At 47.1% G+C, this 17714-nt stretch overlaps 5 protein-coding genes across 14 annotated transcripts in view; 3 read left to right on the forward strand and 2 right to left on the reverse strand.

The window, feature by feature from the left end:
• LOC1280107 (tubulin monoglutamylase TTLL4) overlaps positions 1-4231 on the forward strand; it is a 24735-nt gene extending 20504 nt beyond the window's left edge. For 7 of the 8 annotated variants that reach the window (XM_061654821.1, XM_061654823.1, XM_061654818.1 and 4 more), the window contains one exon: positions 2882-4231. In XM_061654821.1, the coding sequence (XP_061510805.1) occupies positions 2882-3424 (543 nt within the window). In that variant the 3' untranslated portion in view covers positions 3425-4231. Of the gene's footprint in view, positions 1-488; positions 860-2881 lie in introns of all 8 variants that reach the window. The other variant, XR_009765835.1, reaches the window with a different exon arrangement.
• LOC4578401 (uncharacterized) lies at positions 4221-7228 on the reverse strand. The gene is made up of 3 exons (XM_061654830.1): positions 6417-7228; positions 6129-6340; positions 4221-6051 (listed from the first exon to the last, which is right to left on the reverse strand). Exons 1-3 carry the CDS (start codon positions 6910-6912, stop codon positions 4522-4524), a joined length of 2238 nt encoding a protein of 745 aa, XP_061510814.1. The 5' UTR covers positions 6913-7228; the 3' UTR covers positions 4221-4521.
• Positions 7227-9895, forward strand: LOC1280109 (small ribosomal subunit protein bS21m). Of its 2 annotated transcripts, none has more exons than XM_061654840.1 (4): positions 7227-7355; positions 9203-9315; positions 9468-9641; positions 9737-9895. In XM_061654840.1, exons 3-4 carry the CDS (start codon positions 9495-9497, stop codon positions 9851-9853), a joined length of 264 nt encoding a protein of 87 aa, XP_061510824.1. In that variant the 5' UTR covers positions 7227-7355; positions 9203-9315; positions 9468-9494; the 3' UTR covers positions 9854-9895. The 2 variants fall into 2 exon arrangements, with proteins under 2 accessions (XP_061510824.1, XP_319913.3); XM_319913.4 differs by lacking the exon at positions 7227-7355 and adding an exon at positions 7476-7654.
• On the reverse strand, positions 7810-9231 carry LOC5668113 (40-kDa huntingtin-associated protein). The gene is made up of 2 exons (XM_001689167.3): positions 9016-9231; positions 7810-8944 (listed from the first exon to the last, which is right to left on the reverse strand). The coding sequence occupies exons 1-2, from the start codon at positions 9090-9092 to the stop codon at positions 8116-8118; spliced, it is 906 nt and encodes a 301-aa protein (XP_001689219.2). The 5' UTR covers positions 9093-9231; the 3' UTR covers positions 7810-8115.
• Positions 9896-10122: 227 nt separating the features above from the next.
• Positions 10123-17684, forward strand: LOC1280110 (probable actin-related protein 2/3 complex subunit 2). 2 transcript variants are annotated; one of them, XM_319914.4, is made up of 8 exons: positions 10123-11200; positions 12804-12897; positions 13374-13669; positions 13853-14073; positions 14176-14267; positions 14358-14467; positions 14552-16457; positions 16508-17684. In XM_319914.4, exons 1-7 carry the CDS (start codon positions 11127-11129, stop codon positions 14577-14579), a joined length of 915 nt encoding a protein of 304 aa, XP_319914.2. In that variant the 5' UTR covers positions 10123-11126; the 3' UTR covers positions 14580-16457; positions 16508-17684. The 2 variants fall into 2 exon arrangements, with proteins under 2 accessions (XP_319914.2, XP_061510817.1); XM_061654833.1 differs by having other exon boundaries at positions 16514-17684.
• Positions 17685-17714: the final 30 nt, after the last annotated feature.

A 17714-nucleotide genomic window follows, 5' to 3' on the forward strand; every position in this document is an offset into this window, starting at 1 on the left:
TTGCTAGTAAGAATGAATTTGCCGAGATTTAGTGCGTGAGGTAATTTCGTTATTTTTGACAGTTCGACACACTCTTCAATGATATTGTTATTTAGCAGACCAGAGTATAATATAGTTGCTCTGTGTATTTTCCCTTAGTTCTATAGATTCGTTTCATTTTCTATTTCTACTACACTACGATGAACTTTTATGTATTTATGCTAGCTTACATTGAATCGATTCTACCTGTGCGTGCATCTTACATTAAAACAAAATGTCACTCGATAAACTTCAACCGTTGATACTAAACCGATACAACACGCCTAGCAATTGAATAACAATTTCTATATTGTACTTCCTCAACACGATCGTGTGCCACATATTTCTCATAATCTCTTTTTTTTTTTTGAGGTTAACAAACGACTAAACCTCGTTGATAAACGATTTCTCTTTTCTTCTTCCTTTTTCTAAACTGCACTTCTACAATCAAATCTCTGCTCCCGCTGTAGGCGATCGAAGATATCATCGAATCGATCAATAACGGCGGTAACAATATTTGGGGTGTTGCAAATCCCTACTGTTGAGCTGTTTCCAAACCCACCCCCCAAAGCCGTACAACCCGATCCCCCCCTTCCAACATCCCACGGAATGCCCACCTTCGGGGAATGAAGCGATGCGATCACACCTCGTTCTGTTACGATCAACCCTTTTATCGTTCCTGCCGTTGAGTCGAAACCTTTTAGTTCCATACTCGCTCTCCACATCGTTAAAATACGCCCTTACGTTGCCCTGTTGAGTCGCTGTTGAATTTGAACACACCCGCCACACTTGTTGCGTTCCTTACTCCCGCAAACACTTCCTCCCTTTCTTCTCCGATCAGGTAATATCGATCGTGTAATGTGTGTAAGCTACTCCGTTGTTTAGATGCGCAGTGAATAATACGCTACCCAAACCCGCTAGCCCTGTTTTCTTCTCGTATTGTATGTTACTAGCCCTTTTTTGTTCTTGTGTTGGACAGTTCTGAATTCTTCGTTCTCTGGTAATCGTTCGAAAACGTTAGAGCAATGTTGGAAAAAATAGTTTTCCTTCTAGTGTTGAACATTTGTTTAAGCGTTTGGTTTGGTTCGTCACTACTATCTCTAGCTCTGTAGCCGTGTGTGGATCTCTCTTTCTCTCCCACTCCCTCTCTTTCTCTCTATTTCTCTCTCTCTCTCTCTCTCACTCTTTCTCTCTCTTGTCACTAGACTTTCCCATCGATCTTTGTTCGGTTGAACTGGATTCATGCCTCCGTGAGGGATGATAATACATTGATTAACAATTAACAATTTCGAACATCTTTACGGAGGTATGAACAATCCAGTCCTAGAATGGTCATGTGTAACAACGAATCTTTCTAATTATCTAACAAAGAATGATGGTGTCCCGGAAATAGTTGCAATAGTTTCTCTCTTACTTCATTTGAAATCATCATCCCCGTGTCACGATCATCACATTACATTTTATATATCTAGAATTATAACAATAATGAATCACTCATCATCAGTGCTGCAAAATGTCAAGAGCATCACGAGATGTTCACCAACGAAAACAATGACCATATCTGTGGTAGCTTGATGCTCATTGCAGATACTCAATGAAAGTGTGTCATTGTACATGCCGAACATGACATGCGAGGGCTTGAGTCAAACCCGATATTCTGACTGACAAGCTGAGCTTAATGCTGGCGCAAGCATTATCAGGATTTTTTCTTGCTGTGAACTGTGCTGCCAAATTGCACTATTTCGGTCACCAACACTCATGGCTGAAACGATGCTCAAATTAGCTCACGTAAACAACTGAGATGATCAGAGGTGAGACTCAAACAGTTACTGGATCAATCACATGCTTGGTGACATTTTGTTTAGCGTCCAGCTCTTGGTCATGATATTTTCTGTCGGTGATAATCACGACATTCTTGGAATATACTTGGCGTGTGATCCCAAGTACAACAAAATGATCATGCTTTCTCGCTCTGTCTGCTTTGATTATCTGTCGGGTCAAACAGAGCGAGAAACCATGCTCATTTTGTTTCATGGAACCACTAGCACGCACCGCATATCTCTCATGACTATCGTGATGATCACCGACTGAAAATGTCGCAACTAAGTGACTGACTAAGAGTTGGTTGCACACAATGTCATCAAGCATGTGATGGTTGCAACAACTGTGTGAATCTCGTCTCTAATCATCGCAGTAGAGCTCGTGACGCTGATATGTTTTTGTTTTAGCCGGAATTTGTCATGATTATGTGAGTGACATTTTGCAGAACTGATCACAGTAAAAAAAACGTCACGAAAATGAGACTGGCCAAGCTTTGGTCGCACAAATGTCACGAAGAATGCATTGGTCACACCAATCGTTTTGAGTATCACCTCTGATTATCACAATTGAGAGCGTGACACCGACATGGATTTTCAGATTCAGATTTTTTACAACATTAACAGTGGCATTTTGCAGCACTGCTCATCATATCTCAATGCGTATCGTACTCCCTGTTTGATCGATGTTGTGAAAATATTACAAGTGGTGGTTACTTTCCCAATACCATAGCACCGTCACCATCAGTATTTGTCGTCCAAATAGTCGAATTCATTTCATTTCATCGTATGTTACCAAACGTCATCATCATCATCACCATCATGCTAGGACGTGTTTGTGTCCTTTTTTGTCATTAAAAAAAGCTGTTGTTAGGATGTTAAACTAAAAACCAACCAGCCACTCCAAACCGTAAAGCTCTCGCATCCTTTTCTAGACCACCTACTTCTTAATGCACAAACAATCATTTGTAACATTTGTTTCCTTTTCTATACCTTTCTTTTCTGCCGCTATGCGATGCGATATGCCTTTGCTCCCGGACGGACAGGACTGCAACAATAAACCACAAACGGATAGTACAAACAGCGAGAACGGCTCGCAGGACAGTGGCATCCACACGGAGCAGACCAGCCTGTCCGAGCTGCCGTCCCAGGAGTCGTCCTCAATGTACCAGTCGCAGGAATCGATCGACCAGCTGCCAGAGGATACGCCCCGCCGCAAGCCGATCACGACGGCCTCCGTGACAACCACCACCCCCAACGGTACAGCTGAACCGCCGGCGACCGCGACCGACGAACCGCCATCATCGCTCGTCGTCACCGCGCAGCCCATTGTAATCCGTGCCATTTATCCACCGGGTAGCAACAATCTGCTCAGCACCCAGACGATAGAGGTTCCGGTCGCGGTCCTGGCACCGGCCGCCGAACCGACCGGTGCATCGCGCGACCCGGCACCGACGATCGAGGGTGACAACGGTAACGACGGCATTCGGTTGGGTGACAAAATTAAGCAAATCCTAGACGACGCGTTGCTGCTGAAGCAACAAGAGTGTGGCGGCGATACGGAAAACACGATAATCGTACAGGAATAGTGGTGTACTACAACACCCACCCGGGGGGCGGGTGTAGTAGCAATGGATGGGGACTCCCGTTCAGTTCGAAATAGAAATAGTTTGCATGCTTGTTAAACACATACACACACACACACTCTGTGTTCAAAAAATCATTGTTCTCTCCTTTGACTGTAGGCGATCTTGCTCTTCTGCCCATGATGTACAAGGGTGTGCGGTGTGTACTCACCCGTTGCCCTTGTTCGGGGTGTGTTCGCTGTCGATGTAATAATGGGCCAGTTTATACAAATTGTGATCAGTAAGGTGTTTTCTAATAATAGTAGCGTGAATCTGCCTATAAACTTATCTACTAAAAACGATTTTATGAGAAAAGAAAACGCAAAGCCCTCCCCCCAACAAACTCTACTTTCCACGTTCGCGACGCGTGGTTCAATGCTGCACTCGATCGAGGAGGGAGCGACAAGGTAGGAAAGAAGCAAAACCCCAAGTAGGCTAAATTAAAAACGGGCTGTAGCGTGCGACAACCGACATGTGTGCGTGTGTGTATGTCTGGTTGTTAAAATATTCAAACTTAAGCGATTGATAGTAATTGGCAGTCACTCCGAAGGGTGACTGTGTCGTCCCCCCTTACTTAGTGACACACGCGCTAAGGTAAACTGTGGACTCGTGTGTTAGATGTTAGACGATCGCGTGATGTCGTGATTTAGAAGGATACACACAACTCAAAACAAAAACGAAAGTAAAGACACAGGATGGTAAAACTTGGTTAATGTTACTAGGAAGCGATTGAAAACAAACAAACAAACAAACACATTGATTGAAACTAGAGAGACCTATAGGGATGATTTTGTTGTCCCCATTTTTTTTTATTTCAAATAATCCGAAATTCATTAATTCTTCGTTCGATGCGTTTCAAAACTTTCACAACATATTTCAAACTCATGTGGTTCTTTTACAGATACTTATCGTCAAGATTACAAGAACAGAAATTCGAAATAGCTTCCGAAAAGTCCGAGAAAAAAACCCATCTCTAGCAGCTCGTGTGCGAGAACTACTTAAAGGTAAGGATAAATAATACGATAAACAATGGCACCAACACTTTCCCTGCACCTCCCCCCCTAATGCTCTGCGCTTACATTTTCCTTGTCGTACCAATCGGCTTGATCGTCCGCCTGTTTGTTGGTGCGGGCTTTCTCCTGCCCGCCCATCCGCTGCCGGAGCATCTTGTTCTCATCTGCACACTTGTTCGTGATGACGCCCCGCACATGGCATTCCTCCACGTTGCACTTCTTCATCACGTACTCGACAATGTCGGCCACCACCTTCGGCGGCAGAGCTCCCTTCACCGGCCGGTCCACCTCATTAATCCGGGCCGGGCACGGCCGTCCGCTGAGCGAACAGGAGGCCAGCGTTTCGCGCGTGAACAGCATCTGCAGCAGCTTGCGCGTACCGAACTTGTAGCTGTGCCATCGGACCGCTTCCAGGGCACGCTTCGGCACCAGCGTGTTGTTGCTGCCGAGCGGGACCTTCTCTGAGGTGGGATCTAGGTCTAATATCACCTTCGCCGGTTTATTTACGCTGCGGCGGACTGCCGTACTGCTGGTGCGCGTTCTCTTCCCCTTACCGCCGCCGCCCTGTTCGGCTTCACTGTCCTGCAACGAATCGTTCCAATCGTCCCGGATCAGCTCCTGCACTGCCACCGCCGACGACGAGTTGGGGCTGGAGTTGCCGATCGTACTGACGATCTCGTCCTCAAACTCCACGAACATGGTGGTGGTGGTGTTGTTAGCCGTCGATTCGGAGCACGATTTCGCGATCGAATCGTCCGCGGCGGCAGTGCTCGTCGTGTTGTTGCTTGTCGCGGCGACCGAAGACGATGCCCAGCTCTGGTTGCTGTTGGAAGTGGTGTGGTCCGGTTGCTGCCGATCCACGTCCGCGATCCGTTTTACGCTTTGCAGCTTGAGCCACTGCTGCGAACCGTTCTCTTTCAAACTGCTCACCACAATGTGGTTGTTGTTGGTGCTGGTAGTCTCGTAAGAGAAGACGGTCCCATTGCTCTCGGGCACCACATTTGCCACCATGACGTCACCCGAACGTCCCTGTTTGCCACTCGGCTGCTGTTTCTTGTGCAGCTCCGTCAGCTCCTTCCGCATGTCCGCGAGCAACGCATGCTGGTCGACCAGCTTCTCGTGCAGCTCCTGCATCACCTTCCGGTTGTAGTCGCTCTCCATCCGGCAGCTCTTCTGCTCCGCCATAATGCTTTCCAGGTAGGACAGAACGCGGGCAAAGTGTGCATCCTGCTGCTGCGAGCCGTACGCATCCGACGCCGCGCCGGTCGTTTGCGTTTGCTGATCGAACGTCATCGGCGGTGCTTCGTGGCGCGATGGCGCCCGACGATCGGCGTGCGTATAGCGGGCCATTTTCGTGCGCATCGGGGGCGGCGGCGGTGGTGACGATTCCGTTTGGTGCGAGCAGTCGGAGGAGAAGGAAATGGAGGCCTCCTCGTTGCCTGCTGCTGCTCCACTCGGCTCCTGGGTCGTGGTGGTGGTAGCGGCAGTCGATAGTCTCTTTCCAGCACCGCCATTATCCTTGCTGTTGGTGACGGATGAAACAGAATCACGCCGCTGTCGTTTACCGTTGCTGTTGGACTGTAGGATAAAGGGAATAATGGAAAATGTTAATACAGAATGTCCCTTTTCCCTTGTATTTTTCCCAAAACACTTACAATCCAATGCTCATCGCCACCGTACACCCGCAGTCCCGGTTTTTGGTGCGACGGTGTGAGACGATCGTTATGTTCCGGCCCTCCGTAGTACATCAGGGGCGGTAGATGATGCTTTCGCGACGAGTGCGTCTGGTTAACCGATTTCGTCATCAAACAGTTCGCTACCATAACTCGTAGCTCCTGGAGTTCGGTTTCGAGGAACTTTCTATCCTCTGTAAAAAAAAAGGACATTTTGGGTGTTAAAACTTGTTTAGAATTCACAAAAAAAAAAGATTCTACAACACTTACCCGATATCATCACGATCGTGGCCGGCATAATGTATCTTCCCCGTCGCACGTGCACCATCTTTCCGGTGTACAGTCCGGCATCTCGCTTCCGCTGCGGCCCATTGTGGTTCTCATCCGACCGGCCCTCGTGCGAAGGAATGTCCACGATCTGGGACGACTCGATCACCGTGTACGCGTTCGGCTCTTCATTGGCCGTGTCCCACTCGATCAGTGCCCAGCACGGCGGATCCACAACCCCCGCACCACCACCACCACCACTACCGATGTCGTCTTCCGTTTTGAACGATGCGGCCGTTTGCTGCTTCTCGGAGGGATGGTAATAGGCCGTAATCGGTCGGTTGCCGGTTGATTTCACGGTCTCCCCAGAACCGTTGATGGCGGAATTGCTACTCTTTAACACTGTGGCAGGCGGCTCATCGTCACACGCCGTTTTGGCGGGCTCGTACGGTGATTTCACCGCCGCGTCACGTTCCTGAAATGTGTAGGGCGCTTCCATCGTACACGGCTGCTATTTGGCACTAGCTAGCGATGCCACTGAAGAACGAAATGGTAATGACACAAACGCGGCCTTTGCAACAAAAAGGAATGATCTTTTTTCTGTGAATAAGCGTTAACGCATTACAAAAGGCAACTCGCACACAAACACACACACGTACTGTACTAGGAGTGAACAAATAAGAAGTGTGATGTGTTCCCCCTTTCTGAACTCGTTTTATACACCATCTATGGATTGCTTTGACCCACTGCATGCGGTTGTGTTAGTGCAAGGTAAGGGATTTTTGCTCGCAGTTTTATTCGTATATACCACCGGGGTACGATATGATCCTTCCTCAGTGGTGGTAAAAAATCTCAGTTAGAATCTCCTTGTGCTGCTGGTAGTGAAGGAAGAACCTGGGTGGCGCAGGTAGTAGGAAAATACGTTGCAAAGCGAACGGCTGGGTAGGTAGAATCACGAAACTGGGAAAATAAGGGACTTGCAATTCTCCATTCTCCTTCCATACCAACGAAGCACACGAACCGGTTGCGACAGAGCGAATGCAGTAAGAATCCTGCATCATTGCGTCCCTTTTCGTACGGGTAAGCCCGAATTGAGGGTTGTCCCGGTGAAGGTCCCTATTGGAAACATAAATTACCTGAGCTTTTCTTAGCTCTTGCTGTCTCGGTCTCTTTCCCGGAATGGAACATCTATATCGTGTCCTTTTCGTTTGGCTGTTTCTGCTATTTCCCACTTCGTTTGGGTAAGTCTGTGTATTGGTATTTCTTTGTTGTTTTTACAATTGGGTGGTAGAGTATTCTTATGGGTAATAAATCATACACGCACAAAAAGGTTTGAACTTTTACCACGGTCTGCGACGTAACGAAGATATTATTAAGATAGTAAGACAATCTTTCATTTTTGTATGATTTAGGACAATATTTATTTGAACGGGTTCCCCTCCTCCCGTACACTTTTTGGGACGCATTGTATGCCGAGAATGTAATACTTTGGAAATTTGAAACCTAATAGGTAATAATTGCATATCCTCCTAGAAGCTAGATTTTAAATGTAATCTCTGCGCACAGCTTAAAAGGCGTTCGTGTGGTAACTGTATGTACATGTGTGTGTGTGTGTGTGTTTTTTTTTTCTAACGTGCATTGTGTTCCGCTTGTTGGAACATTTTCAAACTAGTTAGCCACTCTCCAACTGGTTCATCTAATATCATTTGCTGTACTTAGCAACGACCTCCTTAAGCAGCGCTTGCTGTGAGCTGGTTAAATCCTGCCGCTCACACATCTCATCTCGCACCGCCGTCAACGACTCCACATCCTTCGCTTGACACGATACGACGAGCGACTGTAGCAGAAAGACGAGCTCCTCCGGCAGTGGGACCGGCTGACCTCCGTCCGGTCGACTCGACTCCCGCCCGGCATCACCGACGGTGGAGTACCGCTCGATAAACTTATGATCGTACCGCACGGACGGGGGCAGCTGCAGCAAACACAGCAACAGCAGCCGGGACACCTCGATCCGTCGCATCACGTCCTGATAAAGTGCTTCACACTTTCGCTCGGTAACGTCGTCGTAAATCTCGGACAGCTTCTCAAACGCACCGACGTAATCGCGCCCGGCCAGACTTTCCTCCGCCGACCGTTCCAGATCGGCGATTCGATGGCAGGGTGAGCTGAAATCGCTCGTCAGCTCCACGCTCGGGCTGATTTCCTTCAGCTCCCGTATGATGGCCGCTCCGATGACGGATTTGTCGGGCAGGCGGGATAGGGCTTGCGTGTAGCAGCGGAACGCACCCTCGTGGTAGGCGTGGGCAATGTTGCTCACCCGCAGCCGCTCCTGCTTAGCGTGCGCGGTGCGGAAGGATCGTGCCGCACGGAGCAGTGCCTCGACCTCGCCCGTATCGTTGCCGATAAGCTTTTCGCATTTGCTCTGGCCGATGTAACATTTCGCTGCATATTCTGGCTGGAATGCTTCGTTAAAGCTGTTCGCTAGCGCACCGAACTCGTCCGAAACTTCCGATACACTTGGTCCGAAGCGTCTGAAAAATGGGTTTTTGTGCTTTGCAATGAATGTAGCAGAGGAAGATGTTTTTGGGGCGAACGCACTTACTTGATCAATACTCGCTGTATCTTCTTCAGCTTGTTGCATGTCGTTTTGTACTGATAAATCAAATCAGAGCTGGCCATTTTATTTAGCAGCGGCTCCGAGATGGCTCGATTCGACCGAATCTGTTCACTCGCTCGGTGCAATTCTGGTTGCTTCAATTGCTTTTTCTTGTGTTTTTTTTGTTCCCCAGGATGATGTAAACAAACAGCTGTCACTGGGCCATTGCGAAAGGAAAACAGAGAAACGTGCACCGAACCGATCGTACCTCTCGCTGGGAGCGGGCAAAAAGTTAGGAAAATCTGTGTAAGTATCTAATTGGAACCTGTTTTTCGTGCATTGCAAAGAAAACTGAGGCCATTTACATTACTGTGAAGCATCGGAAAGCACAGTAAAACGTCTTGTTTGGACGTTTCCAGCACTGCCCCGTTTCATTGTTTATGCAATCTCTGTTTCAGCTCCGGTCGTTCCAAGGGGAGGTGAAAATGCGACACGCAAAGTTTATCGCACGCACGGTGCTGGTGCAAAACAACAACGTCGAGGAGGCATGCCGAGTGTTGAACCGCATTTTGGGCAAGGAGGAGATTTTCGATCAATACCGACGCACTCGTTACTACGAAAAGCCATTCCAGGTACGGTAATCCAGCTCCCCGGCCCGGTCCCAACGTTGAGCCGGTCCATATCTGTTGCTGAAATTTCCTTCTGATGTATGATATTTCTGTTGCAGACTCGACGACGCATCAACTTTGAACGCTGCAAATCTATTTACAACGAGGACATGAATCGCAAAATCCAATTTGTGCTCCGCAAGAACCGGGTCGAGCCGTTCCCGGGATGCAATTAGTTTGATCGGTTACAAAATATATTTGCTGTAGTCTGGTGAAGATATCGTTTGGTACGTTTCTTTATTAATTAGAATCATGCTGTGAGTGAGAATTAAGCAAGCACAAGCGAATACGATTGTTGGCTTTTGTTCAATAATTTATTGAAAAAGTAGTGAAATTGTGAAATATTTCAACGCGCCACCCAGGAAGACCTGCATCCGACACATTGCACGAGCGCTCTGAGAACTGAAAGCGGTACCGTAAACCAAGCGACCCGGGGCGGCGATGTCAACTGTCAAACAGATGACACGACAGTGTGGGAGCGAGCAGGCAACAGCACATAAAAAAAGAGGAGTCAACTTTTCTGGGACCGAAAGAAGCGAAAATTCCGTGCCGATCGTGTTTGCGCTTTCCTGGATTTTTCACGCCAGGTGCAAAGAAAAGTCGGAAAATTGGGTGCACCGTGCAACTACATCGTTCGCTACACAAGCGCACACACACGGCCGCCTACGCAAACCGATAGATCCGGTGCAGCGAGCGTGATTAGCTTTCATTTCCCCCTCCCGACACTCTCTGCACGGACCTGGAACTGCAACGCGTTCCAACCCGGGGGTAGTAGTAGTGGTTGGTTGTCCCTTGGCCTGATAATTGGAGCGGTGCCGCCGACCGTCGAACGTCCTCCCGGTATTGACCGACCGCGAAGACCGCGTTGAAGACGTCCTGGTGTTTGTGTGTGTGCTGCTGTATTGCTGGAGCACGCCAAGGAGACGGTTTTATCGTATCTTTGAAGCGAGCGTGTTGTGTGTGTATGTGTCAGTGCAGTGTGTATGTGTGTGTTGATGTTGCGGTGCGTGTGGTTGTGCGTTAGTAAAAAAAGTGAATCCAAGTAGGCAGGGCCCACACCAAAAGCGGGGGTCGTGCAAAGTCGTTGTCCACAAGGCCCCGTTGTTCGTACCATCTCCCCACGGGAGCTGGCAGAAGTTGTGTGCGTGGAAAAGTGTTTTTACATTTAATTTGTTGGTGCATTGAAGTAAGACGGGCGGCAACGTCCTCGAGACCCCACCCCCTACCAGCGACACACAAGGGCTCTCGCGAAACGCCGCTGACGATCGTGAGATCACGCGAAAGGAGTGGCAGCACAAAAAAAAGAAGCGCCGAAATTGGGAAGTGAAGCGAAGGAAAGTCCCATCCCTTCCCGGGGTTTAGCGAAACCAGCAAACAAGACAAATTTGACGTAACTTACCACCACCATAGCAGGGGCAAAGGCAATTTGCCAGTTTTGGATGAGCAAAAATGATTCTGCTAGAGATCAACAACAGAATTGTGGAGGAAACGCTTACAGTGAAATTCAAGAATGCAATCGCAGGGTGAGTAATCCGTCGCCGCGTACGACCGACTAATCGTCATCATCATCACGTCATCGCCGGGCATTGTGCGGCAACGTAAACTCCCTTCTTTTCGCTTCTTCCCCCCTCAATGGTTACTGGGGATGAAAGCATAAACAAATTGCTTAGAGGCACTAACCACATTAATGAGATTTGTTTGCAGCATTGAAGCGCGGCAGTTGTGTGTTCCTGCATGGGAAGCATAATGTTGCTGGCCTAAAATGGAAACTTGTCCCTCTCCGTGTTGCTGCTACCCCGTGTTTTCTGCTCGGTGACGCATCGTGAGTGCGTTCCGCAAGCATGAGTCTTTAGAAACAGCCTTGCAAAACCCTCCAACAGACACGTTTCGCATGCACAGCCTTCCTCCTATGCTTCCGATGTCATCGACTGTGGACGGATCGTTTGGCTCTTGTTTCAAAAGCACCGAGCCAACACCCTTTCCGAGGCAGATAAATGTGCTGAAGAGACAGAAAAATGCTCTGCCTCAAAATGGTCTGCGGTGGTTGCTGTTATCGCGCGCGCTCGCCCGCTTATCGGCGCAGTTTTTGGTCGCTTAAGTCCACAGACGACGACTACGACCACCCGACACATACACAGAGACTAGTGCACCGTTTGAAAAAAAACGCACCCCATTCGATGATAATTTTGGGAGTAGGGGGGAGTGGGGGCTTTTTTGGGGTGTGATGATTATTAATGCTTGCCTTATCTTTTCCCCTTGGCCGTCCACCATAATCGCCCCCGGCAAAGGCAACGTACTGAAAATGATGGCGCAAGTGAATCGGCTCTGTAATGGTAAAGGGGCTAATGAAGTGATGTTTTAAGATTTTCATGCATTTTGTTTATTGATGCATTGCAGAAGTGCATGTTTATATTTCGTGCAGGATGCATTTTAAATATAGAATGCGTTCGAAAGGCAGGAGAACGAATATTTGCCCGTCTACACACACACACACTAACCATTGCTCGCTTTGTGGGGTTGATCGTTGTTGCCGTTTCCATATCGAACCGTCATTGTATCTTATCTTGTTAGGCAACTTCGTCGCAATTTTCGTTATCGATGAAGTGGTGGTGTCACACCTGCATTTACACTAACACTTCAAACCATACTTGAATTCATTTTCCATTCGACAAGTCAGCAATATTTATGTCTTAGTTTCAAATGAAAAATCATAAAAAACGCAATGTACTCGTTACGGCGAAACGAAGAGTAGTTGGTATAACAAAATAAGAAAACAAATAGGACAATTCGCGGCTTCATGCCCTTTTGCAATCAAGGTTTCCTTTCCTGTAAACAAAACTACCCTCAACTGCAATTGCTGCAATTCACACAAATGCTTCCACACTACAAAGAATTCCCCATATGATTCATTTAACTCCCGCGCGATAAGTAAAACATTTGTCAGCGCCCCTCGAACAATGTCATCGTCGTCTTGGTGACGGGAAACTTTCCCCCGTCCCGAGCGAGTAACATGTCGTCTCGTTTAATTCGTACCCGTTTACTGTCGTTTTGCTTGTCTCTTCCGGACAATATACATCTCCAATGTACTGATGCATTGCCTCTTTTTGTATCTCTTCTCCATTGTAGGAACAAGGCGGAATCCATCGATGTGACGGTAGCAGACTTCGATGGAGTTTTATTTCACATCTCGAACATAAACGGCGATAAAACGAAAGTGCGAGTAGGTATTCCTGTACTGTATGGACGTAAAACTAGCCGACAGAAGAAAAAAAACAATGTTGCACAGCAGAAAGAAGCATAAAAAAGAATACGTCCCCCCTCCCCATCCCTCAAAAAGGGTAAAAGTAGAGCAGCGAGGATGGGGACTAAAAATTGAGACAATATGAGGACAGTGGCCGGAGCGAGAGCACCATTATCCAATTGATTATCGGCAAAACTATACATGTGTCTCGACGCACTGGTCCGTGTGGCGCGCGCGGTGTTCGAGTCGCTCGTTCGAGAAGTAGTGTGAATGTCCTTGTGACGGGCTGATGCCAAGAAGCGATCCAAACGAACGATGCCAAACGCGCACTAGGCCTCTTATCATTTGCTGCCACTTTTGTTCGTTCGCTGCTCTCTCCCGTCATTCAGCTATCTAAAATGCTACATGATTGTTTTATTTATTTTGTTGCTGCTTGTTCCCGTTTTCTCCCGCAGACGAGCATATCGCTGAAATTCTACAAGCAGCTACAGGAGCACGGTGCCGATGAGCTGCTGAAGCGCGAGTATGGCGACCTGCTGGTAGCCCCCGAGGACGGGTACAACGTGTCGGTGCTGGTCGATCTGGAAAACATACCGGAAAACTGGGAGGAAACGGTGCGAAAGATCGGCCTGCTCAAGCGAAACTGCTTTGCGTCGGTGTTCGAGAAGTACTTCGACTTCCAGTCGCAGGGCGAGGGCGAAGGCGAGGGCCAGAAGCGGGCAGTAATTAACTATCGTAACGATGAAACGATGTAAGTGTGGGTTGGGAGGGTTTAGAATCGTACGCCATCCTTTCGTTTTGAACGTTTTAGCTAAATTGCCTACTGTTGAATGGTCAGGAAGTGGTGAGCCTTTCTGAGTGCGAGCAAAAGGATGGTGAAAGCGAATTGTTGCATTTGATAATTAATAACATCTTCTTCCCACTTCCATTGCAGGTACGTTGAAGCAAAGCCGGACCGTGTGACCGTCGTGTTTAGTACGATATTCCGCGACGAGGACGACGTAGTGTTAGGGAAAGTGTTTATGCAGGAGCTGCGCGAGGGCCGAAGAGCTTCCCACACGGCGCCGCAAGTATTATTCTCCCACCGGGAGCCACCGCTCGAGCTGGCCAATACCGGGGCACGGGTCGGCGAGAACATAGGCTACGTAACGTTCGGTAAGTGATTGAGCAATCCGACGGGGGTTTTGGACTCGATGAAGTGCTTTATTTCGACAGGCTATTTATCGATTTTTGGCATTTTGCTTTTTCTCTTTGCAGTACTATTCCCACGGCATACTGCGAAGGAAACGCGCGATAACACGATCAATTTAATTCACATGTTCCGTGATTATTTGCATTATCATATTAAGGTATGTTGGACAGGGAATGGGGAAAGCAGTGCCAAACCAAAGGCAGTTGGTGATTATTGTTATCTTTTTTTATAAACTACCTCTCCCCAGTGTTCGAAGGCATACATCCACTCCCGAATGCGGGCAAAGACGACGGAGTTTTTAAAGGTGCTCAACCGTGCTCGACCGGAGCCCAAAATTACGGAAAAGAAAACAATAACGTAAGCATTGTAGATTTTTTCATACCGAACTCTGGACAACATCGTGATAAACGTTTTTGTTCATACTTTTGCATACTTTTGCAGCGGCCGAACATTCATCAGAAAAGAATGATTCTAGAAGTTGTCGGACGCGTCTAGTTGTTAAATGTGTAAGTATTCAAAACGAACCTAATAAAAGGAGGAAAAGAGACGGCACGAGAAAAGCGCAAACGGAGGGAAAACCGATGGCAGGATTCCCAACAGGTCTCTCTTGTTTCGGAAGGAAGTGTAAGTGTAAAGGAAGTGGGTTTTGGGCAAATTCTGCTATCGCCGCGAGGACAAAACAGTGCAGTGTCCGTGATTTGGTAGGCATAAAACCAAACCACCATCCCCACTCTTCTTCGCCGAAGCATCGTAAGCAAATAAACCATTTTCAAGCTGGTAACCGATTTGTTTTCGACAGTGTGTTCCTCTTTGGTGGGGGCGGGGGTACGCACACCCACCCATCGGTGTAGGAAACGGCCAACGAAATAGTAATTGTAAGCCACAGCAAGAGCAAATGGTGCATAGGTGTGTGTGGTATATATAAGCTAACATCAAACAAATCCTAGCCTGTTGCAATAGAATTCTAAACTTTTCACCCGAGATAGCCCGAGAAAAAAGGGGATAAAGGCCACCACAATTTAGCCTATTACAGAGTTTGACACACATTTGATAGTTAAAAATTAGCCGAAAATATACACTTTCGAACCAACCCACATACCCACATCCCGCAAAATGGATGCAAATTCAAACACACCATTATAAGAGAAAAAAAAACAGTCAGTAGCATTCATTCTTAATCGTCGCTGCCAATGTGAAACAAAACAAGAAAAAAGCTGTATTGTGTAAACAAATAGAACTCAACAAAAAAACGTTAGGAAAATAGGGCCAAATGTAAGGACACTCCTTTGCAGGGGAGGTGGGCAATTCTTAACGGCTTTGCAACAAAACAAGAAGAAAAAGTGTAGAAGTGGTTCAATTGAAAGAGAAAAATAGAGCTACGCTAGTAAGGAACGGGGAGGGGCAAGTAAAAAAAATTGCAGTATAAGCTAAGGATAACTAATTTTATAAAAAGAAAGGAAGAGCAAAATTTAAAAAAGAGGGCACGAGTCAGACATGGCAAAAAAACGCGTGGTGAACGGCATAAGAGAGTAGAGTAAGAAGACGCATTTATCCGGAAGCCACAAAGCGCATGCAATGCCAGACACACACACTGCTAAAAAATAAAATCGCACAAACGAACAGAACCACAATGTTCAATGCTGCTTGAAGTTGTGGGCGCTGTGGTTTGCTCTGGTTGGTTCGGACAAAAAGGGGGGGAAAAGGGCGAGAAGCAGCAAAGAAGAAAAAGAAGAAGAAAACGGAAGACACACTAATCAATTTACTAATCAATTGCGAATGAGATATCAAAAAGGAGAGCTCTAATGGACGGCGCGTGATCGTTTGTTACAAGAAACCGATCCGTTAGAGATGATGGCGCGAAGGATCGATTGAAAAAAAATGAAGCAAAAGCTAGCACATTAATATGCGCATTAATAACCCTCCATTAAGATCGGTCACTAGAGTCCGAAGAGAAAAGGGATAACTCTTCTGGATAGGAATGAAAGCAACATGAATGCAATATACTAATCGATTGAGAGAAGAAAATGGTAGTACTAAAATCGAAAGGGACGAGAGAGAACGAGAGAACAAGTTACGTGGGGCATAGATTGTTTTCCTCATCAAATTTTACCAAACTACACACACAAGAAAAAGAGCCGTTGTTTACTATTAACTACTACAGCTAATATTATTATTACCTAGTAGCCTTTAGTGCGAAAACACTGTCGGTGAAGTGAAACTGGAGGGAAAAACATGACTAGAGAGAGAGAAAGAGAGAGACGAAATGAGTACTAAGAACAAGCAAGCCTAGCAAACGAACAGATAGTTAAGAAATGATCCTCATTTATAGGTAGCGTTCGCGTTTCTGGTAGAGAGAGAGAGAGAGAGAGAGAGAGAGAGAGAGAGAGAGAGAGAGAGAGAGAGAGAGAGAGAGAGAGAGAGAGAGAGAGAAGAGTAACGGTAGGATTGGGTTACGGGGGATGGCCATTAACCTGGAATCGCGGCGATCGAGCTTCTAAATGCGGTTTACTGTGGTGATGATGATGATGATGATCGGTGGATCATATTCTTCCAGTTGTTTGTAGTGAATGTAGAGTGAGAGATGTGTGTGTGTGTGTGTGTGCGTGTGGTCGTGCCACCCAAACCACGGCCCCCGGAGTAGGAAGGGAGGAAGACCAGGAGCATTACTAAGAGTGAAATCCTGCAGTGCATTTATATTAACTTAGTGGGGCAAACAGGCAAACAACACAACACACCACAACACCATTAAACCAAGCAAAGCGAAGCCAAATACCATGCCCTTGCCTTGCTTTTTGTGTTTGGTTTTCCCCGGTTTCCCGCTAGCGCAAACGTCCCTTTTAAAGGGTGCTGCCGTTGCGGGCGGGGATAGTACTCCCTGCGTAATGTGTCGTCGCCAGCCAAAACACTCCTCCCTCTCATGGAATGTAAAAAGAAATCCATCTCCCTTCTACTATAGCTAGCTAAGCGAAAGGATGGCCACCACCACACACCGATATACACAAAATTTACTTTTTGCGGAAGGGGGTTGCGCGGACAAACACACACGCCCAAGCCCGTTTTTACCATCCCAATCTTAAAGGCAGTAGCAAATTCGGGCCCCATTCGATAAAACTTCCTACATCGGATAGAATGTGATATCCTCCTTTGCCTCCTGTAGCTTTCCGTTGCGCTATCAACGGTGTGCGTGTGTGTGTGTGTCCACCTTTAAGCTCTCGTTAATATCCCTCCCAAAAACAAGAAGAAGAAGAAGAAGAAGAAAAAACGCATCGTATCTGGTTTGCGGTAGAGCAAATGCTTAGGAAAAGGTTAATAATCAAACTTTGAACGTGTTTTACATCCTCCCCCCCAGAAATCAAGGCTCTCTCTCCAACAAAACCTAACATGTGTGTTTCCACTTCAAACCGGTACTGTCGGTCGGCAAGACCCAGACCAAGACACAGTGGATGTAGGGGCAGAGAGGGGTTAAGATTCCTCGAAACTTTGTGCAAAAGTGAGCTCCAAAAATGAACTAAAAATCGAGAAAACCGAAAAGAATGCAACCAATCTTCAATAAATCCAACAAAACAAAGCAAAACGCACGTGAAACTCGATGGATGTGGATGGA

The sequence above is a fragment of the Anopheles gambiae genome, chromosome 3 (assembly GCF_943734735.2).
Source record: "Anopheles gambiae chromosome 3, idAnoGambNW_F1_1, whole genome shotgun sequence".
Lineage (NCBI taxonomy): Eukaryota > Metazoa > Arthropoda > Insecta > Diptera > Culicidae > Anopheles > Anopheles gambiae.